This window comes from Nerophis ophidion, linkage group LG06 (assembly GCF_033978795.1).
Source record: "Nerophis ophidion isolate RoL-2023_Sa linkage group LG06, RoL_Noph_v1.0, whole genome shotgun sequence".
In the NCBI taxonomy this organism is placed as follows: domain Eukaryota; kingdom Metazoa; phylum Chordata; class Actinopteri; order Syngnathiformes; family Syngnathidae; genus Nerophis; species Nerophis ophidion.
The window spans coordinates 12,679,201-12,703,527 of NC_084616.1; the positions used below are offsets into that span (position 1 = coordinate 12,679,201).

Genomic DNA, 24,327 nt, shown 5'->3' on the forward strand with positions numbered 1-24,327 from the left:
GTACTCAAGTAAATATTTGGGTGACTACTCCTTACTTTTACTTGAGTACTAAATCTCTAAAGTAACAGTACTCTTACTTGAGTACAATTTCTGGCTACTCTACCCACATCTGATTATAAGTACGACTACTGTTTCTTGCATCGATACCTGCTAGTTTCCACGCTAGGCCTTTTTGTTTGTTATCCGCCCACGTGCGCGCTTTTTGTTTGTACCCTTTGTTTGTTTTGTTGTTTTAGTGTTTAAAATTAAATCATGTTTTCTCACTCCATGCCTGCCTCTTTCTCTGCATCTTGGGGTTCGACACCAACTTACTCTGACAATAGATAGATAGATAGCACACCCCACAACCCTCAAAGGGACAAGCGGTAGAAAATTGTGGCTCAACGTGTCCTAATTGTTTTTATTTTAATGTACTATTTAAAATACATTATTGTTTTAGTTGCTTAAGAGATATTCCTGGCTCTGAATTTGCTCATTGCTATTTGTATGTTTTTGTGCATTATTTGTTGCCGTAATCAGGTTACTCATCAGTTCTCAGTACTTGAGTAGTTTTTTCCCAACATACTTTTTACTTTCACTCAAGTAAATATTTGGGTGACTACTCCTTACTTTTACTTGAGTAATAAATCTCTAAAGTAACAGTACTCTTACTTGAGTACAATTTCTGGCTACTCTACCCACCTCTGATTATAAGTACGACTACTGTTTCTTGCATCGATACCTGCTAGTTTCCACGCTAGGCCTTTTTGTTTGTTATCCGCCCACGTGCACGCTTTTTGTTTGTACCCTTTGTTTGTTTTTTGTGTTAGTGTTTTAAATTAAATCATGTTTTCTCACTCCATGCCTGCCTCTTTCTCTGCATCTTGGGGTTCGACACCAACTTACTCTGACAACAGATAGATAGCACCCCCCACAACCCTGAAAGGGACAAGCGGTAGAAAATTGTGGCTCAATGTGTCTTAATTGTTTTTATTTTAATGTACTATTTAAAATATATTATTGTTTTAGTTGCTTAAGAGATATTCCTGGCTCTGAATTTGCTCATTGCTATTTGTATGTTTTTGTGCATTATTTGTTGCCGTAATCAGGTTACTCATCAGTTACTCAGTACTTGAGTAGTTTTTTCCCGACATACTTTTTACTTGTACTCAAGTAAATATTTGGGTGACTACTCCTTACTTTTACTTGAGTAATAAATCTCTAAAGTAACAGTAATCTTTCTTGAGTACAATTTCTGGCTACTCTACCCACCTCTGATTATAAGTACGACTACTGTTTCTTGCATCGATACCTGCTAGTTTCCACGCTAGGCCTTTTTGTTTGTTATCCGCCCACGTGCGTGCTTTTTGTTTGTACCCTTTGTTTTGTTTTTTGTCTTAGTGTTTTAAATTAAATCATGTTTTCTCACTCCATGCTTGCCTTTTTCTCTGCATCTTGGGGTTCGACACCAACTTACTCTGACAACAGATAGATAGCACCCCCCACAACCCTGAAAGGGACAAGCGGTAGAAAATTGTGGCTCAATGTGTCTTAATTGTTTTTATTTTAATGTACTATTTAAAATACATTATTGTTTTAGTTGCTTAAGAGATATTCCTGGCTCTGAATTTGCTCATTGCTATTTTTATGTTTTTGTGCATTATTTGTTGCCGTAATCAGGTTACTCATCAGTTACTCAGTACTTGAGTAGTTTTTCCACAACATACTTTTTACTTGTACTCAAGTAAATATTTGGGTGACTACTCCTTACTTTTACTTGAGTAATAAATCTCTAAAGTAACAGTACTCTTACTTGAGTACAATTTCTGGCTACTCTACCCACATCTGATTATAAGTACGACTACTGTTTCTTGCTCGATACCTGCTAGTTTCCACGCTAGGCCTTTTTGTTTGTTATCCGCCCACATGCGCGCTTTTTGGTTGTACCTTTTGTTTGTTTTTTTGTCTTGGTGTTTTAAATTAAATCATGTTTTCTCACTCCATGCCTGCCTCTTTTTCTGCATCTTGGGGTTCGACACCAACTTACTCTGACAACAGATAGATAGATAGCACCCCCCACAACCCTGAAAGGGACAAGCGGTAGAAAATTGTGGCTCAATGTGTCTTAATTGTTTTTATTTTAAGGTACTATTTAAAATACATTATTGTTTTAGTTGCTTAAGAGATATTCCTGGCTCTGAATTTGCTCATTGCTATTTGTATGTTTTTGTGCATTATTTGTTGCCGTAATCAGGTCACTCATCAGTTACTCAGTACTTGAGTAGTTTTTTCACGACATACTTTTTACTTGTACTCAAGTAAATATTTGGGTGACTACTCCTTACTTTTACTTGAGTAATAAATCTCTAAAGTAACAGTACTCTTACTTGAGTACAATTTCTGGCTACTCCACCCACATCTGATTATAAGTACGACTACTGTTTCTTGCTCGGTACCTGCTAGTTTCCACGCTAGGCCTTTTTGTTTGTTATCCGCCCACGTGCGTGCTTTTTGGTTGTACCCTTTGTTTGTTTTTTTGTCTTAGTTTTTAAAATTAAATCTTTGATTGATTGATTGATACTTTTATTAGTAGATTGCACAGTACAGTACATATTCCGTACAATTGACCACTAAATGGTAACACCCGAATAAGTTTTTCAACTTGTTTAAGTCGGGGTCCACGTTAATCAATTCATCTGATTATAAGTACGACTACTGTTTCTTGCTCGATACCTGCTAGTTTCCACGTTAGGCCTTTTTGTTTGTTATCCGCCCACGTGCGCGCTTTTTGTTTGTACCCTTTGTTTGTTTTTTTGTTTTAGTGTTTAAAATTAAATCATGTTTTCTCACTCCATGCCTGCCTTTTTCTGTGCATCTTGGGGTTCGACACCTACTTACCCTGACAATAGATGGATAGATAGCACCCCCCCGCGACCCCGAGAGGGACAAGCTGTAGAAAATAGATGGAGATATATATATATATATTTTTTTTTTTAAATAATTTTTTTTTTTTTTTTTTTTTAATTCCTGACTTTAGCCTTCTTTTCTTTACCAAGTCTTCCACAACATGTTTATATTTTTTCCCCCTATTTTCCAAAATGTTTTTTTTCATGTCCAACACCCACAGGAGGTTGTGTTGGGATGGCTTTAATAAAAAAAAAAAAAAAAAAAAAAAAAAAAAAAAAAAATTAAAAGGCTTGTCAAAGATCCTCTATACAAGACGAGTTCTTACCATTCTTACCCCAGATTTTGCCCGCGTGTGCCCGAGACTCCAAAAGTGTGCTGAAAGCCATAGAGCAGACACACTTTTGTAAGGGATGATTTCTAAGCAAGGTGCAGCTGCTTTGGTGTATTTGGGTCAGAGGTGGCGGGCGTGTAGGAGCCAACACAACACGTTGTGGGACGTACTCAATATTAAATGTAGCAGATTTAATCTCTCCAGCAGCAGCTTTTCATTTGATGAGTGGCGTGTTTGAGGACGGGACAATATTGTAATTACACTAAGCTCCTTAAGCGCTGATACAATTATTCAGTCAACAGTTTCAACTTTTTTTTTTTTCTATCGGGATGAAAAGCTTTCATCCTTTATGATCCGTCAGCATATGTCACCTCTTTGTCCTGTGGGGGCCCCTGTGGGGTCTTCTTCTTCTTCTTGCTCTTGTTGTTGTTGTTGATGATGGCCCAGGGAGACGTGTAATGTGCCCGCCTGGCCACTAGTTGGCCTCGTCACACGGGCGTGACCTTTGACCTCGGCCATCACAACCAATACCCACATTGTTCTTGTCGTCGCTGAGAAGTCGATGTAATCATGCTGTAATGATGATAATCTGTAGATAATAAATACAAAATGATCAATTAACAGCAACAGGTCAAAGAAGTATTCTGATTTAACCTTTAACCTTTGTCATGTGGCCTTTAAAAATGAATAGGATTCTTGTCAACGTCCCTGAAGTCAGTACGTTGCTTGTCAAGTTAATAAAATAAAATATAACATTCATTTTACAGTAAAAAATAAAATAAACAAATGACCTAAGAACTGTTCTGATCAGGGCTTTGCCATATGGCCCTTCAAAATGAATAGTATTCTTGTCAAAGTCCCTAAAAAGTCTTCTTGTGAATTTAATAAAATACAATATATTATTGTCATAATACATTAAAAAAGTAATATTCTGATCTGACCTTTGACCTCGGCCACATGGCCCTATAAAATGAATAGTATTCTTGTCAACGTCCCTGAAAAGTCTTCTTGTGAATTTAATAAAATAAAATGATATTAATATTATTGTCCCGCGACCCCGAAAGGGAATAAGCGGTAGAAAACGGATGGATGGATGGATATTATTGTCATAATACATTAAAAAAGTAGTATTTTGATCTGACCTTTGACCTAGGCCACATGGCCCTTCAAAATGAATAGTGTTCTTGTCAACATCCCTGAAAAGTCAGTGCACTTCTTGTGAATTTAATCAAATAAAATGTATTAATTTTGCAGTAATAAATAATATATTAAAAACAAAATACCTGAGAAGTGTTTTGATTTAACCTTTGACCTTTGTCATAAGGACCTTCAAAATAAACAGGATTCCTGTCAACATCCCTGAATAGTCAGTGCACTTCTCGGGAATTTGATCAAATAAAATACAGTATATTAATTTTATAGTAATGATAGATAATATATATAGGAAAAAAAGAAGTGTTCTGATTTAACCTTTGACCTGTGTTGTATAGCCCTTCAAGATTAATAGGATTCTTGTCAACATCCCTGAATAGTCAGTAAACTTCTTGGGAATTTAATCAAATAAAATATAATATTAATTTTACAGTAAAAATTAATAATAAATTATAAATAAAAGACCTAAGAAGTGTTCTGATCCGACCTTTGACCTAGGCCATATGGCCCTTCAAAATGAATAGTATTCTTGTCAACATCCCTGAAAAGACTTCTGGTGAATTTAATAAAATAAAATATGATAATAATATTATTATCATAATACATTAAAAACCTGAAGACAAAAGTAGTATTCTGATCTGACCTTTGACCTAGGCCGTACGATTCTTCAAAATGAACAGGATTCTTGTCAACATCCCTGAAAAGTCTTCTTGTGAATTTAATAAAATACAATATGATATTAATATTATTGTCATAATACATTAAAAAACTAGTATTTTGATCTGACCTTTGACCTAGGCCACATGGCCCTTCAAAATTAATAGTGTTCTTGTCAACGTCCCTGAAAGGTCAGTGCGCGTCTTGCGAATTTAATAAAATAAAATATAATATTAATTTTGCAGTAATAAATATATAAAAAACCAACGACCTAAGAAGTGTTCTGATTTAACCTTTGACCTTTGTCATATGGCCCTTCAAAATGAACAGTATTCTTGTCAACATCCCTGAATAGTCAGTGCGCTTCTTGGGAATTTAATCAAATAAAATATAATATTAATCTTATAGTAATGATAAATAATATATGTATATTTTGTATATATAAAGAAGTGTTCTGATCTGACCTTTGACCTAGACCACATGGCCCTTCAAAATTAACAGGATTCTTGTCAACGTCCCCGAATAGTCAGTGCATTTCTTGGGAATTTAATCAAATAAAATATATTAATTTTGCAGTAATAAATAATATATTAAAAACAAAATACCTGAGAAGTGTTCTGATTTAACCTTTGACCTTTGTCATAAGGCCCATCAAAATAAACAGGATTCTTGTCAACATCCCTGAATAGTCAGTGCATTTCTTGTCAATTTATTCAAATAAAATATAGCATTACTTGTGCAGTGTTAATAAATAATATATTAGAAACAAAAGACCTAAGAAGTGTTCTGATTCAACCTTTGACATAAGGCCCTTCAAAATTAACAGGATTCTTGTCAACATCCCTGAAAAGTCAGTGCACTTTCTGTGAATTTAATCAAATAAAATACATGATCAATATTACTGTAATAGTAAATATTAAATAAAAACAAACGATCAAAGAAGTGTTCTGATCTGACCTTTGACCTAGACCATATGGCCCTTCAAAATGAACAGGATTCTTGTCAACATCCCTGAAAAGTCAGTGCGCTTCTTGTCAATTCAATAAAATAAAATACAATATACATTTTACATTAATAATAAATAATCAATTAAAAACAAAAGACCAAAGAAGTGTTCTAATCCGACCTTTGTCGTATGTCCTTTCAAAATAAATAGGATTCTTGTCAACATCCCTGAAAAATCAGTGCACTTCTTGGGAACTTAATCAAATAAAATATATTAATTTTACAGTAAAAATAAATAATACGTTATAAACAAAAGACCTAAGAAGTGTTCTGATGTGATCTTTGACCTATGCAATATGGCCCTTCAAAATAAATATAATTCTTGTCAACATCCCTGAAAAGTCAGTGCACTTCTTGGGAATTTATTCAAACAAAATATAGAATTAATTTAACAGTGATAATAAATAATACATTAAAAACCAAAGACCTAAGAAGTATTCTGATTTAACCTTTGTCATATGGCTCTTCAAAATAAATAGGATTCTTGTCGACATCCCTGAAAAGTCAGTGCACTTCTTGCGATTTTAATAAAATAAAATATACATTTTGCAGTAATAATGAATAATATATCAAAAAGAAAATACCTAAGAAGTGTTCGGATTTAACCTTTGACATTTGTCATATGGCCCATCAGAATAAATAGGATTCTTGTCAACATCCCTGGATAGTCAGTGCACTTCTTGGGAATTTAACAAAATAAAATATTAATTTTGCAGTAGTAATAAGTAATATATTAAAACCCAAAGATCTAAAAAGTGTTCTGATTTAACCTTTGACCTTTGTCATGTGGCTCTTCAAAATAAATAGGATTCTTGTCAACATCCCTGAAAAGTCAGTGCACTTCTTGGGGATTTAACTAAATAAAATATAATATTAATTTTGCAGTAATAATGAATAATATATCAAAAAGAAAATACCTAAAAAGGGTTCTGATTTAACCTTTAACCTTTGTCATGTGGCTCTTCAAAATAAACAGGATTCTTGTCAACATCCCTGAAAAGTCAGTGCACTTCTTGGGAATTTAACAAAATAAAATATTAATTTTGAAGTAATAATGAATAATATATCAAAAAGAAAATACCTAAAAAAGGTTCTGATTCGACCTTTGTCATGTGGCTCTTCAAAATAAATAGGATTCTTGTCAACATCCCTGAAAAGTCAGTGCACTTCTTGGGAATTTAACAAAATAAAATATAATATTAATTTTGCAGTAATAATGATTAATATATCAAAAAGAAAATACCTAAGTGTTCTGATTTAACCTTTGACCTTTGTCATATGTCCTTTCAAAATAAATAAGATTCTTGTCTACATCCCTGAGTAGTCAGTGCATTTCTTGGGGATTTAACAAAATAAAATATAATATTAATTTTGCAGTAATAATAAATAATATATTAAAAAACAAAGATCTAAAAAGTGTTCTGATTTAACCTTTGTCATATGTCCTTTCAAAATAAATAGGATTCTTGTCAACATTCCTGAAAAGTCAGTGCGCTTCTTGCGATTTTAATAAAATAAAATATAAATTTTGCAGTAATAATAAGTAATATATTAAAAACCAAAGACCTAAGAAGAGTTCAGATTTAACCTTTGACCTTTGTCATATGGCTCTTCAAAATAAATAGGATTCTTGTCGACATCCCTGAGTAGTCAGTGCACTTCTTGGGAATTTAATGAAATAAAATATGTTAATTTTGCAGTAATAATAAATAATATATCAAAAACAAAAGACATAAGAAGTGTTCTGATCTGACCTTTGTCGTATGTCCTTTCAAAATAAATAAGATTATGGTCAACATCCCTAAAAAGTCAGTGCACTTCTTGGGAATTTAAGAAGAAGAAGCTGACCTCTGACCTGCAATCATCCACCCATCCATCCATTTTCTACCGCTTATTCCCTTTTGGGGTCGCTGGCACCTGTCTCAGCTACAATCGGGCGGAAGACGGGGTACACCCTGGACAAGTCGCCACCTCACCGCAGGGCCAAGACAGACAACATTCACACACCTGGGACCATTTAGTGTTGCCAATCAACTTATCCCCAGGTGCATGTCAATCAATCAATAATGGATAGGAGACAAAAAAAATCTGCTTGGCTTCTTTTTCCACTTGCGACGGCTGAGAGTTGTGAATTATATTTATATAGCGCTTTTCTCTAGTGACTCAAAGCGCTTTACATAGTGAAACCCAATATCTAAGTTACATTTAAACCAGTGTGGGTGGCACTGGGAGCAGGTGGGTAAAGTGTCTTGCCCAAGGACACAACGGCAGTGACTAGGATGGCGGACGCGGGAATCGAACCTGCAACCCTCAAGTTGCTGGCACGGCCACTCTACCAACCGAGCTATACCGTTGAAGTAAAGGAGGCGGCACGAGGGACACGGTTTGAGCCCGCGGGCACGTGTCCACAAGGTCGCGGCGGGGGCGTCCAGATGCGGCGAGGCCTCCGTGCGCTCGATCCCCGTCGGGCCGCTCCGCTAAGGTGTCCTAAATGGGGCGGGAGGAAGAGGATGATGAAGGCAAAGCGGTGAGATTAGCGATGTTTGCACAGACAATGGTGTCTCCTCGCTTTAATCCACGCCGACAAAGACACTTTTAATCAAGCAAAGTGCTCCCATAATCCTTTGCGGCAGCGGGGGCATCTGCTGCTGACTCCGCCCCCCCACCCCCCCGAGCATGTGTGGGAGAGACCTTCCTGTTCCTTCAAGGCTACAGAAGGGATGACTGGGCGGGAAGAACTTAAGCGATGATGTCGTGTGTGATGATGAGGAGAAGTGTGTAAAAAGAAAGAAAGAAAAGTGAAAAGTGGAGCAGGGAGAGGACAGATGTGACAAATCCCCGCTGGCCTCAACACGCTGTAATCTGCACATTAGCTGGGATAACCACATGTAAATAACGCCCCCCCCCCCACCACTCCCCCCGCCCCTTTTGGCGAGTCGGACCGCGCCGAAATTCCTCAGAAGGGAAGGCAGTCACGTGTTGGATTGACTCTTCTATGGTTATCATCACGCTGGTCTTCAAACTGATGAACATTTATTTATTTATTTTTTTTTACAAATAATCATTAACTTTAGAATTTGATGCCAGCAACACGTGACCAAGAAGTTGGGAAAGGTGGCAATAAATACTGAAAAAGTTGAGGGATGCTCATCAAACACTTATTTGGAACATCCCACAGGTGTGCAGGCTAATTGGGAACAGGTGGGTGCCATGATTGGGTATAAAAACAGCTCCCCCCCCAAAAAATGCTCAGTCTTTCACATGAAAGGATGGGGCGAGGTACACCCCTTTGTCCACAACTGCGTGAGCAAATAGTCAAACAGTTTAAGAACAACGTTTCTCAAAGTGCAATTGCAAGAAATTTAGGGATTTCAACATCTACACTCCATAATGTCATCAAAAGGTTCAGAGAATCTGGAGAAATCACTCCACGTAAGCGGCATGGCCGGAAACCAACATTGAATGACCGTAACCTTCCATCCCTCAGACGGCACTGTATCAAAAACCGACATTAATCTCTCAAGGATATCACCACATGGGCTCAGGAACACTTAAAAAAACACTATCACTAAATACAGTTTGTCGCTACATCTGTAAGTGCAAGTTAAAGCTCTACTATGCAAAGCGAAAGCCATTTATCAACAACATCCAGACATGGCACCGGCTTCTCTGACCCAAAGATCATATAACATGGACTAATGCAAAGTGGAAAAGTGTTGTGTGGTCTGACGAGTCCACATTTTAAATTGTTTTTGGAAATATTCGACATCGTGTCATCCGGACCAAAGGGGAAGCGAACCATCCAGACTGTTATCGACGCAAAGTTGAAAAGCCAGCATGTGTGATGGTATGGGGGTGCATTAGTGCCCAAGGCTGTGAAGGCTCCATTAATGCTGAAAGGTACATACAGGTTTTGGAACAACATATGTTGTCATCTAAGCGCCGTTTTTTTCATGGACGCCCCTGCTTATTTCAGCAATCAATGCCAAGCACGTGTTACAACAGCGTGGCTTTGTAAAAAAAAAAAAAGAGTGCGGGTACTTTCCTGGCCCGTCTGCAGTCCAGACCTGTCTCCCCTCAAATGTGTGGCGCATTATGAAGTGTAAAATATGACAGCGGAGACTCCGGACTGTTGAAGGACTGAAGCTCTACATAAAACAAGAATGGGAAAGAATTCCACTTTCAAAGCTTCAACAATTAGTTTCCTCAGTTCCCAAATGTTTATTGAGTGTTGTTAAAAGAAAAGGTGATGTAACACAGTGGTGAACATGCCCTTTCCCAACTACTTTGGCACGTGTTGCAGCCATGAAATTCGAAGTGAATTATTATTTGCAAAAAAAAAAATAAAGTTTGAGTTTCATAATAAAATATGTTGTCTTCGTAGCATATTCACCTAAATTTGGGTTGAAAAGGATTTGCAAATCATTGTATTCTGTTTATATTTACATCTAACACATATGGAAACGGGGTTTGTAATTTTATTTTATAGTGGCATGTAGGCAACATAGCCAAAGGTACCGGAGGTCCAAGGTCATCTAACTGTCAAGGATTTTAGCTCAAAAAAAGTCCAAGGTCACAGGTCAACTCATGTTTTACCGCCATTGTGGTTCACTTAGAGCTGATGTCTGTGGCCACCTGTTGTCTGAATCTAAAAAGCTTTTAATGAATCCATCACGGCGGATTAAAACATTCAAGCGGGGAACTTTCATCAAAATCCTGACACGCTTTTATTATTTTTTTTTTACAAGGTTTCGGTTCTTTTATTTTGTAAGACACCTTTTTTTTTTTTTTTTTTCAAGTGATTCCCGGCAGGAAAAACAACAACATTGTTTTGGTTGGCAGCGCGATGGAAGCTGGCGAGGGAAAAAAAGATTACGTCAACGAGAAGGACAAAATGTACAAATGTCGGAATATCTTAATAATATTTACACACAAACATAGCAGGCAACACAACAAAGAAGTAGAAGAATGGAAAGAAGTCAAAAATAATTCAGTTCACAGAAAAAAAATGCAAGAAAAAGTCCTAACGTTGCCAGAATAAAGTCGGAATATTTTACTGTTTGTATGTTGGAAGGTTTTAACAATAAAGTCGTAATATCGCAAGAAAGAAAATCGGAAACAATCTGAGAATAAAGTTGCAATGTTACACACAAAATGACAGTCGTAATATTGCGTGAGTAAAGTCGTCATGTTACAACGATAAAGTGGTAATAATGCGAGAATAAAGTGGTAACATTGCGAGAGTAAAGTAGTAACATTGCGGAAATAACGCCGTAATGTTACAATAATGTTGGAATATTGCGAGGATAAAGTCACAATTTTACAATGATTTCATCGTAATGTGACAAGGATAAAGTCGTAAAATTGCAAAAAGTTGGAATATTGCTATGATAAAGTCGCAATGCTACAATTTCATCGTAATATGACGACAATAAAGAGAAGAAAGTGGTAATATTACGAAAATAGTCGTAATGTCACAATAATGATGTGATATTGCGAGAAAAAAGTAGGAATATTCCGAGGTTTAAGTCGCAATGATACAATTTAATCGTAATATGACGACAAAGTCGTAATATTGAGGGAATAAAGTCGAAATGTTACAACGGTAAAGTGGTAATATTGCGAGAAGAAAGTGGTAATATTGCGAAAATAAAGTCGTAATGTTACAGTAATGATGTTATAATATTGCGAGAATAAAGTCGTAATATTACGAGAATAAAGTCACAATGCTACAATTTAATCGCAATATGACGACAACAAAGTCCTAATATTGTGGGAATAAAGTCGAAATGTTACAACGATAAAGTGGTAATATTGCGAGAATAAAGTCGTAATGTTACAATAATGGTGTTGTAATATTGCGAAAATAAAGTCGTAATGTTACAATAATGGTGTTGTAATATTGCGAGAATAAAGTCGTAATGTTACAACAAAGTTGTAATATTTCGTGTATAAAGTAGTAATATTGCGAAAAGTCATAATGTTACAATAATGATGTAGTATTGCGAGAATAAAGTCGTAATATTGCGAGAAGTAGGAATATTGCGAGGATAAAGTCGCAATGCTACAATTGAATCGTAATTGACTATGAAGTCGTAATATTGTGGGAATAAAGTAAAAATGTTACAATAAAGTGGTAATATTGCGAGAATAAAGTAGTAATATTGCAAAAATAAAGTCCTAATGATGTTGTAATATTGCGAGAATAACGTCGTAATATTGCGAAAATAGTCGTAATGTTACAACAGTGATGTTGTAATATTTCGAGAATAAAGTCATAATATTGCAAGAATAATGTCATAATGTTACAATAAAGATGTTGTAATATTGCGAGAATAAAGTAGATATATTGCGAGAAGTAGGAATATTGCGAGGTTTAAGTCGCAATAATACAATTTAATCGTAATATGACGACAATAAAGTCGTAATATTGTGGGAATAAAGTCGAAATGTTACAACGATAAAGTGGTAGTATTGCGAGAATAAAGTCGTACTGTTACAATAATTGTGTTGTAATATTGCGAGAATAAAGTACTATTATTTCATATTATTATGACATATTATTATTACATATTATTTCATTTTCATTACTTCATCCTCGTACTAAAGTACGAGGATGAAGTTGTGATATTGCGTGAATAAAGTCGTAATATTGCGAAAAGTCGTAATGTTACAATAATGATGTTGTAGTATTGCGAGAAAAAAGTCTTAATATTGCGAGAAGTAGGAATATTGCGATGATAAAGTCTCAATGCTACAAGTGAATCGTAATTGACGACTATGAAGTCGTAATATTGCGGGAATAAAGTAAAAATGTTACGATGAAGTCGTATAATTGTGGGAATAAAGTAAAAATGTTACGATAAAGTGGTAATATTGCGAGAATAAAGTAGTAATATTGCAAAAATAAAGTCCTAATGATGTTGTAATATTGCGAGAATAACGTCGTAATATTGCGAAAATAGTCGTAATGTTACAATAATGATGTTGTAACATTGCGAGAATAAAGTCATAATATTGCGAGAATAAAGTCGTAATGTTACAATAATGATGTAATTTTGCGAGAAGAAGGAAAATTGCGAGGATAAAGTCACAATCTTATAATGATATCATCGTAATGTGACAATGGAAAAAGTCGTACAATTGCAAAAGGTAGGAATATTGCAAAGATAAAGTCGCAATGCTACAAATTCATCGTAATTTTACGACAATAAAGAGAAGAAAGTGGGAATGTTAGGAAAATAAAGTCGTAATATTGTAGGAAAATTGCGAGGACGAAGTCACAATGTTACAATTTAATCGGAATGTGACGACAATAAAATCGTAACATGGTGGGAATAAAGTCGTAACATTACAACTATTTAATCGTAATGTGTCAACAACAAAGCTGTGAAACTGCGAGAATGAAGTTGTAATGTTACGATAATAAAGTCGTAATGTCATGACGATAGTCGTAATATTGGAAGTATAAAGTCACAACGTTATGACAAAAATAATCTGGTAATTTTTGGTTTAAATTTGACTTGTCACGGTTCAAGATAAGATGTAATATTCCAATTGGTAATCACAAAAATGACGGCTTTATTTTCGCAAAAAAAAAGAAAATTTTTCTCGTAATATTTACTTCTTTCTTCACCAAACTTTAACTGTTTTCTGTCAATTTTACGATGTTTGTCATATTACAAATTTGTACCTCACTATTTTGTCAATATTGCGAGGATACCGTAATGTTACAATTTAATCCTAACGTGACGACAATAAAATTGCAACATGGTGGGAATAAAGTCGTAATGTTACAACAATTTAAATGTAATGTGTCAACATTAAAGTTGTGATATTGCGAGAATTAAGTTGTAACATTGTGAGAATTAAGTCGTAATGTCATGACGATAGTCAAAGTTGTAACATTGCGAGAATTAAGTTGTAATGCTACGAAAAAGTCGTAACGTTACGATAATTAAGTCGTAATGTCATGACAACAGTCAAAAGTGTAACACTGCGAGAATTACGTTGTAATGTTATGAAAAAAAGTCATAACGTTACGATAATTAAGTCGTAATGTCATGACAACAGTCAAAGTTGTAACATTGCGAGAATTAAGTTGTAATGTTACAAAAAAAGTCGTAACGTTACGATAATGAAGTCGTAATTTCATGACAATAGTCGTAATATTGGAAGTATAAAGTCATAACGTTACGACAAAAATAATCTGGTAATTTTTGGTTTAAATTTGACTTGTGACGGTTCAAAAGTTCCGACATAGATAAGATGTAACATTCGGATTGGTAATCACAAAAATGACGGCTTTATTTTCCCAAAAATTATGACTTTTGTTTATCGTAATATTTACTTCTTTCTTCATCAAACTTTAACTGTTCTCTTTCAATTTTACGATGTTTGTCATATTACAAATTTGTACCTCACTATTTTCTCAATATTGCGAGGATACCGTAATGTTACATTTTAATCTTAATGTGACGACAATAAAATTTCACCATGGTGGGAATAAAGTCGTAATGTTACAACAATTTAAATGTAATGTGTCAACATTAAAGTTGTGATATTGCGAAAATTAAGTCGTAACATTGTGAGAATTAATTCGTAATGTCATGACCATAGTCAAAGTTGTAACATTGCGAGAATTAAGTTGTAATTCTACGGAAAAAAGTCGTAACGTTACGATAATTAAGTCGTCATGTCATGACAACAGTCAAAGTTGTAACATTGCGAGAATTAAGTTGTAATGCTACGAAAAAAGTAACGTTACGATAATTAAGTCGTAATGTCATGACAACAGTCAAAGTTGTAACATTGCGAGAATTAAGTTGTAATGCTACGAAAAAAAGTTGTAACGTTACGATAATTAAGTCGTAATGTCATGACAACAGTCAAAGTTGTAACATTGCGAGAATTAAGTTGTAATGCTACGAAAAAAAGTCGTAACGTTACGATAATTAAGTCGTAATGTCACGACAACAGTCAAAGTTGTAACATTGCGAGAATTAAGTTGTAATGTTACAAAAAAAGTCGTAACGTTACGATAATGAAGTCGTAATTTGATGACAATAGTCGTAATATTGGAAGTATAAAGTCATAACGTTACGACAAAAATAATCTGGTAATTTTTGGTTTAAATTTGACTTGTGACGGTTCAAAAGTTCCGGCATAGATAAGATGTAACATTCGGATTGGTAATCGCAAAAATGACGGCTTTATTTTCCCAAAAATTCTGACTTTTGTTTCTCGTAATATTTACTTCTTTCTTCACCAGACCTTAACTGTTTTGTTTCAATTTTACGATGTTTGTTTTTATGTCATATCACAAATTTGTACCTCACGATTTTCTCGCAAAATTTGAGAACATTCTGGAAGAATTCCGGCTTTGACTTCAGTGCAGCTCTTCTACTTCTTTGTAGCAAATAAATATCAAGACGTAGAAAACGACGTAAACAAAGAAAAATGGTGATTTGGTGAAAGTGTTTGGTTGGGGGTTGTCACGGTAGATTCGTTACGTAACCGGTTCGGGCTACGAAAGCTTAAGGGAAGCGTTTTAAAGTCGCCGGTCGTGTATGACCCCGCCCACTCTTGCTGGCCACGCCCACCTTCAAATCAAACAGAAGGACCAATAAGGAGGAAGATTGTTTTTTGGCTGGTCGGGGAAGTTCATGTGACTTGTTTCAAACAAAATGTGCAATCTTCTTTCAACTTTTCAAAAGTCCTGAAGCCACGCCTCCGACCCAAAAGGGCGGGGGGGGGGGGGAAAGGAAGCTCCGCCCCCTCTGTCAGTCAGGAATGGCGGCGCCCCCTGGTGGTGCTACGTGGTGGGCAAAAAAAAGTGCAAGCAGTGAGTCTCTCCGGGGCCGCCGGGGGCCACGTGCACGCTCGCCGTGGCCGTGCACGTGGCTTCCTGAAGGGCGGCGGCGTCTGCAGGAAGAGACGGAATGAAGTGGTCTGGTGTTGGTTGCCATGGTTACACCTCCCTGTGGAAGAAAAACACATTTTAGTTCTCATCTTTGCCTTTTAAAAAAAAAACAATACAGTAGGCTGCAGTACTGCAGAAGTACCAGCAGAGGGCGCCACACCACGCAGTTAAGTTGATGCCTTAATGTCTGCAACAGCCAACTTTTCTACTCTTTCACATTAATGACAGTTTTAGTCTACAAAACATTTTTCTGGTTAAATGATGACCTCATTTCCGGGTTTTTTTTTTAATATTAAAATTTTGACATCAATTCCGTGTGTTTTTAAAAAAAAAAATGTTTTAATTATGAACTCATTTCCGTGTGTTTTTTCTTAGAATATTAAAATGATGACCTCATTTCCGAGTTATTTTCTTAGAAATATTAAAATTAGACCTAATTTTTTGTGTTTTTTTCTTACAATATTAAAATTATGACCTCATTTCCGTGTTTTTTTTTACAATATTAAAATGATGACCTAATTTCTGTTTTTTTTTCTTAGATTATTAAAATTATGACCACTTTTCTGTTTTTTTCTTAGAATATTAAACTGATGACCTCATTTCCGTGTATTTTTTTCTTAGAATATTAAAATTATGACTTCATTCCCATGTTTTTCTGAGAATATTAAAATTATGACCTCATTTCCGTGTTTTTTATTTTTAAAATTATGACCTCTTTTCTGTTTTTTTCTTATAATATTAAAATGGTGACCTAATTTCCGTGTTGTTTTTTTTATTTTTAAAATTATGACCTCATTTCCGTGTTTTTTTTTCTTCGAATATTAAAACGATGACCTCATTTCTGTTTTGTTCTTAGAAATATTAAAATTGGACCTAATTTTTTGTGTTTTTTTCTTACAATATTAAACTTATGACCTAATTTCTGTTTTTTTTACAATATGAAAATGACCTAATTTCTGTTTTTTTCTTAGATTATTAAAATTATGACCGCTTTTCTGTGTTTTTTTTCTTAGAATATTAAAATGACGACTTTATTTCCGTGTTTTTTTCTTAGAATATTAAACTGATGACCTCATTTCCGTGTTTTTTCCCCTGATAATATTAAAATGATGACCTCATTTCCGTGTTTTTTTTCTTAGAATATTAAAATGACCTCATTTCCGTGTTTTTCTTATAATATTAAAATGATGACCTAATTTCCGTGTTTTTTTTAAATAATAAAATTATGACCTCATTTCTGTTTTTTTTCTTATAATATTAAAATGATGACCTCATTTACGAGTTTTTTTCTTAGAAATATTAAAATTAGACCTAATTTTTTTTTTTTACAATATTAAAATTATGACCTTATTTCCGTGTTTTTTTACAATATTAAAATGATGACCTAATTTCTGTTTTTTTTTCTTAGATTATTAAAATTATGACCGCTTTTCTGTTTTTTTCTTAGAATATTAAACTGTTGACCTCATTTCCGTGTATTTTTTTCTTAGAATATTAAAATTATGACTTCATTCCCATGTTTTTCTGAGAATACTAAAATGATGACCTCATTTCCGTGTTTTTTATATTTAAAATTATGACCTCATTTCTGTTTTTTTCTTATAATATTAAAATGATGACCTAATTTCCGTGTTTTTTCCCTTATAATATTAAAATGATGACCTAATTTCCGTGTTTTTTTTTTATTTTTTAAATTATGACCTCATTTCTGTGTTATTTTCTTATAATATTAAAATGATGACCTCATTTCCGTGTTTTTTTCCCTTATATTAAAATGACCTCATTCCTGTGTTTTTTTTTTTGAATATTAAAATGATGACTTCATTCCCGCTTTTTTTTTTCTGAGAATATTAAAATGATGACCTCATTTCTGTTTTTTTCTTAGAATATTAAAATGATGACCTTATTTCCGTGTTTTTGTTTTTTTTTAAATTATGACCTCATTTTTGAGTTTTTTTCTTATAATATTAAAATGACCTCATTTCCGTGTTTTTTTTCCCTTATATTAAAATGACCTCATTCCCGTGTTTTTTTCTTAGAATATTAAAATGATGACTTCATTCCCGCGTTTTTTTTTCTGAGAATATTAAAATGATGACCTCATTTCTGTTTTTTTCTTAGAATATTAAAATGATGACCTTATTTCCGTGTTTTTTTCTCAGAATATTAAAATGATGACCTCATTTCCGAGTGTTTTTCTTACAAATATTAAAATTAGACCTAATTTTTTGTGTTTTTTTCTTACAATATTAAAATTATGAACTCATTTCCGTGTTTTTTTTTTTACAATATTAAAATGATGACCTAATTTCTGTGTTTTTTACTTAGATGATTAAAATTATGACCGCTTTTCTGTTTTTTTCTTAGAATATTATAATGACGACCTTATTTCCGTGTTTTTTATATTAAACTGATGACCTCATTTCCGTGTATTTTTTTCTTAGAATATTAAAATTATGACCTCATTCCCATGTTTTTCTGAGAATATTAAAATTATGACCTCATTTCCGTGTTTTTTTCCATTTTTAAAATTATGACCTCATTTCTGTTTTTTCCCTTAGAATATTAAAATGATGACCTAATTTCTGTGTTGTTTTTTTTATTTTTAAAATTATGACCTAATTTCTGTGTTTTTTCTTATAATATTAAAAAAATTACCTAATCTCCTTGTTTTTTTCCCTTAGAATATTAAAATTATGACCTAATTCCCGTGTTTTTCTTAGAATATTAAAATGACCTAATTTCCTTTTTTTTTTAAACATTAAAATTATGACCTCATTTCTATGTTTTTTTTCTTATAATATTAAAATGATGACCTCATTTCCGAGTTTTTTCTTAGAAATATTAAAATTAGACCTAATTTTTTGTGTGTTTTTTTTACAATATTAAAATGATGACCTCATTTCCGTGTTTTTTTTCTTAGATTATTAAAATGATGACCTTTTTCCGAGTTTTTTTCTTGGAAATATTAAAACTAGACCTACTTTTTTGTGTTTTTTTCTTACAATATTAAAATCATGACCTCATTTCCGTGTTTTTTTTTACAATATTAAAATGATGACCTAATTGTAGCTGAGATAGGCGCCAGCGCCCCCCGCGACCCCGAAAGGGAATAAGCGGTAGAAAATGGATGGGATGGATGGACCTAATTTCTGTGTTTTTTTTCTTAGATGATTAAAATTATGACCGCTTTTCTTTGTTTTTTTCTTAGAATATTAAAATGACGACCTTATTTCTGTGTTTTTTTTCTAAGAATATTAAAATGATTACCTCATTCCCGTGTTTTTCTTAGAATATTAAAATGATGACCTCATTTCCGAGTTTTTTTTCTTACAAATATTAAAATTAGACCTAATTTTTTGTGTGTTTTTTTTTTACAATATTAAAATTATGACCTCATTTCCGTGTTTTTTTCTACAATATTAAAATGACCTAATTTCTGTGTTTTTTTTTCTTAGAGTATTAAAATTATGACCGCTTTTCTGTGTTTTTCTTAGAATATTAAAATGACCACCTTATTTCCGTGTTTTTTTCTTAGAATATTAAAATGACCACCTTATTTCCGTGTTTTTTTCTTAGAATATTAAACTAATGACCTCATTTCCATCCATCCATTTCCTACCGCTTATTCCCTTTTGGGGTTGCGGGGGACGCTGGCGCCTATCTCAGCTACAATCGGGCGGAAGGCGGTGTACACCCTGGACAAGTCGCCACCTCATCGCAGTGACCTCATTTCCGTGTATTTTTTTCTTAGAATATTAAAATGATGACCTCATTTACATGTGTTTTTCCCTTATAATATTAAAATGATGACCTAATATCTGTGTTAACATCATAATATCGCACCTTTATTCTCGTAAAGATTCACAATTTTAATGTTCACTTTACATCATTTTTTTCTCCTAATATCCCCCCGAAAAAATGTGACTTTCCTCCTAAATTAATTACAATTAAATTTGATGACATCGTTTTGGCTTACTTTTTATCTCAAACGGTTGTTTCTCAATTATATTGCAATTTTTTCCCAAAGAATGTACAAATATTATGACTTTTACAACATATGTTAAAATCCTAATATTAACATTTTATTTTTGTTGGATTTAAAATAGAATTAATTACTTAAATAAAGTCACTTAATTGAATTAAAATGTTTGACTAGCACCTGTGCTTCACTCACACCTTTTCTTCTGTCTTTGAGACAAAAGTTGGCCCCAATCAATGGAATTAATTAATTACTTAAAATTAGTTAAAATACTTAGATTTAATTAGTTGAAAAAAGTAACCTGATTAAATTGAAATGTTTGACTAGCACGTGTGCTTCAATCACACCTTCTCTTTTGCGTCTTTGAGACAAAAGTTGGCACCAATCAAAGGAATTAATTACTTAAAATTAGTTAAAATACTTAGATTTAATTAGTTGAATAAAGCAACCTAACTGAATTAAAATGTTTGACTAGCACCTGTGCTTCAATCACACCTTTTCTTCTATGTCTTTGAGACAAAAGTTGGCCCTAATTAATGGAATTAATTAATTACTTAAAATTAGTTAAAATACTTAGATTTAATTAGTTGAATAAAGCAACCTAACTGAATTAAAATGTTTGACTAGCACCTGTGCTTCAATCACACCTTTTCTTCTATGTCTTTGAGACAAAAGTTGGCCCCAATCAATCAAATTAATTAATTACTTAAAATGAGTTAAAATACTTAGATTTAATTAGTTGATAAAAGTAACCTGATTAAATTGAAATGTTTGACTAGCACGTGTGCTTCAATCGCACCTTCTCTTTTGCGTCTTTGAGACAAAAGTTGGCACCAATCAATGGAATTAATTACTTAAAATTCGTTAAAATACTTAGATTTAATTAGTTGAATAAAGCAACCTAACTGAATTAAAATGTTTGACTAGCACCTGTGCTTCAATCACACCTTTTCTTCTATGTCTTTGAGACAAAAGTTGGCCCCAATCAATGAAATTAATTAATTATTTAAAATGAGTTAAAATACTTAGATTTCATCAGTTGAAAAAAGTAACCTGATTAAATTTAAATGTTTGACTAGCACGTGCGCTTCAATCGCACCTTCTCGTTTGCGTCTTTGAGACAAAAGTTGGCACCAATCAATGGAATTACTTAAAATTCGTTAAAATACTTAGATTTAATTAGTTGAATAAAGCAACCTAACTGAATTAAAATGTTTGACTAGCACCTGTGCTTCAATCACACCTTTTCTTCTATGTCTTTGAGACAAAAGTTGGCACCAATTAGTGGAATTAATTAGTTAAAATTTGTTAAAATAGTTGAAATTAATTAGTTGAATAAGGTCACCTACTGAATTGAAATGTTTGAATGGCACCTGGGCTTCAATCGCACCTTTTCTTTAGCGTTTTCGAGACAAACATTGGCACCAATTATTGAAATTAATTAGTTAAAATGATTTAAAATAGTTAGAATGGTTTAGTTGAACTTAAGGGGGGAACTTACGAGGCGGTGAGAGTGGAGTTGAGGACCATGGTGGTGCGTATTCGATAGAGCTGTGCCAGCGTCAGCTTCTTGTGCGGCGGCGCCGGGGACTTCCTCGCTACGGGCGACGCGTCGCTCAAATCTCCGCCGGTGGCAACCTCGCACTTCCCCCGGCCGCCACCAGATGGAGCCACATCCCCGTCAGAGCCGCTGCTGCTGCTGTGGGCGTCGACAGCAGCTGCCTTCTCGTCGCTGAGGAAGGCAGCGGGGAAGAAGCCGGCGCCGTTGCTTCCGAGCGCCGACAGACTCTTGCTGTGCGCCAGCGAGGGCGCGTCCGTTCCCGGGTGGTCGCTGGCGGCAAGGGCGGGCGCTTTGATGTGGAGGCGCTGCAGGAGGTTGTCCTCGGAGCGAGACAAAGTCAGCGTGGACGACTTCTGGAGGCAGTGGCGTCTGGGCGTCACGTGAGGCCGCCGGCGAGGTTTGCACGACTGGAGCACGGACAGCTGAGAGCCTAACGAGGCGGCGTCCTCCTCGTCGTCCTCGTCCTCCTCGTCTGTCCCTTCGCCTTCGCTCTGCTGAGGCTGCAGTTCTCGGAGGAGAGACTCGGGGGACAGAGTACCGTAGGCGCTGTCCATGGACAGGGAGCGACACTGAGGGTCCAACTCCTCGCTGTCAGGCTCCGCCTCCTGGTCACAGTAAACGCCGGAGGATGTCCTTTGGACACCTGAGGACCGCGCCGCATCTGACATCTCTGGCAGGGCGGACACGTCGGCGCAGACGTCGGCGTGTTCCTTGCCGGCGGCGGGAGACCCCTTTGACTCGGCCAGAGCGTCCACGTCCACCATGGACAACGTCTCCGTGGAGCCATCCGACTGACTGAAACGAAACATCCCTCTTAAAAGCACGTTTTATGGCAACTAAAAATATGTTTGTTTGTCACAAAAAGAGTATTTGTTACTTTAGTCAAAACTGCCCCAAAAAAAGTTAGCATGCTAATGCTAGCATGCTAACATTAGCATGCCTGCAGTGTGTCGCAGACCAAGTTATATGACTGCAGGGTAAACGGTTGCAAAAATTAGCTCAAAAAGCTGGCACTTTAATGCTGGCACTTTAATGCTAGCATGCTAAAAGTATGCTAATATTTTGCATGTTTCACATACCAAGTCTGAGGGGAAAAAAAAAGGTTAAAATTTGCAAAACAAAGTTAGAGCTTTAATGTCAGCATGCTAAAGTCAGTTTTTTGCATTCGTCAAAAATGCAACAAAAAAGTTAGCATGCTAATGCTGGCATGCTAACATTAGCATGCTTGCAGTGTGTCGCATACCAAGTTATATGACTGCAGGGTAAACGGTTGCAAAAATTAGCTCAAAAAGCTGACACTTCAATGCTAGCATGCTAACGTAAAAAGTATGCTAATATTTTGCATGTTTCACATACCAAGTCTGAGGGGGAAAAAAAAGTTGAAAATTTGCAAAACAAAGTTAGAGCTTTAATGTCAGCATGCTAAAGTCAGTTTTTTGCATTTGTCAAAAATGCAACAAAAAAGTTAGCATGCTAATGCTGGCATGCAAACATTAGCATGCTTGCAGTGTGTCGCATACCAGGGTATATGACTCTAGGGTAAACGGTTGCAAAAATTAGCTCGAAAAGCTGGCACTTTAATGCTAGCATGCTAACGTAAAAAAGTATGCTAACATTTTGCATGTTTCACAGACCAAGTCTGAGGAGAAAAAAAAAAGGGTAAAATTTGCAAAACAAAGTTAGAGCTTTAATGTCAGCATGCTAAAGTCATTTTGTTTCATTTGTCAAAACTGCAAAAAAAAGTTAGCATGCTAATGCTAGCATGCTAACATTAGCATGCTTGCAGTGAACAAGTGTCGTATACCAAGGTATAAGACTCTAGGGTAAACGGTTGCAAAATTAGCTCAAAAAGCTGGCACTTTAATGCTAGCATGCTAACGTAAAAAAGTATGCTAATATTTTGCATGTTTCACATACCAAGTCTGAGGGGAAAAAAAAGGTTAAAATTAGCAAAACAAAGTTAGAGCTTTAATGTCAGCATGCTAAAGTCAGTTTTTTGCATTCGTCAAAAATGCAACAAAAAAGTTAGCATGCTAATGCTGGCATGCTAACATTAGCATGCTTGCAGTGTGTCGCATACCAAGTTATATGACTCCAGGGTAAACAGTTGCAAAAATTAGCTCAAAAAGCTGGCACTTTAATGCTAGCATGCTAACGTAAAAAAGTATGCTAATATTTTGCATGTTTCACATACCAAGTCTGAGGAGAAAAAAAAAGGGTAAAATTTGCAAAACAAACTTAGAGCTTTAATGTCAGCATGCTAAAGTCAGTTTGTTTCATTTGTCAAAACTGCAAAAAAAAAGTTAGCATGCTAATGCTAGCATGCTAACATTAGCATGCTAATGCTAGCATGCTAACATTAGCATGCGTGCAGTGAACAAGTGTCGTATACCAAGGTATAAGACTCTAGGGTAAACGGTTGCAAAATTAGCTCAAAAAGCTGGCACTTTAATGATAGCATACGAACATAAACATGCTAAAAATTAGCATGTTTCGCATACGAAGTTGTATGGCTGCGGAATTTGAGAGTTTTTTTACATTTTTTATTTTATTTTTGGAAACATTTGAATGCGTTAAAAGATAAGATGTAACATTTCTTATTACACGTTATATGTGGCGAAAATACGTTTAAATGTTGTTCAAGACAAAATATTTTAAAAGGTTTCCAAATTTACGAAAATAAGTTTATATTTTGTTTCAGACTAAATATTTAAACATTTTTCCAAAAAGATGCTCATTCATTACCAAGATGTTTATACACTGAAATGTTTGTTAAAGACTAAATGATCTTTGTTTACAAACATGCTGCATATGTGGCGAAAATATGTTTA

General features: G+C 34.8%; 1 protein-coding gene across 6 annotated transcripts in view; it reads right to left on the reverse strand.

Annotated features, from left to right (window-relative positions):
* Nucleotides 1-10,228: 10,228 nt before the first annotated feature.
* plekhg5b (pleckstrin homology domain containing, family G (with RhoGef domain) member 5b) overlaps nucleotides 10,229-24,327 on the reverse strand; it is a 178,084-nt gene continuing 163,985 nt past the window's right edge. For 4 of the 6 annotated variants that reach the window (XM_061902683.1, XM_061902681.1, XM_061902685.1 and 1 more), the window contains 2 exons: nucleotides 21,437-22,291; nucleotides 10,229-16,011 (listed from right to left, as the gene is read on the reverse strand). In XM_061902683.1, the coding sequence (XP_061758667.1) occupies nucleotides 16,002-16,011; nucleotides 21,437-22,291 (865 nt within the window). In that variant the 3' untranslated portion in view covers nucleotides 10,229-16,001. Of the gene's footprint in view, nucleotides 16,012-21,432; nucleotides 22,292-24,327 lie in introns of those variants that run through there. The other 2 variants (XM_061902686.1, XM_061902682.1) reach the window with 1 other exon arrangement.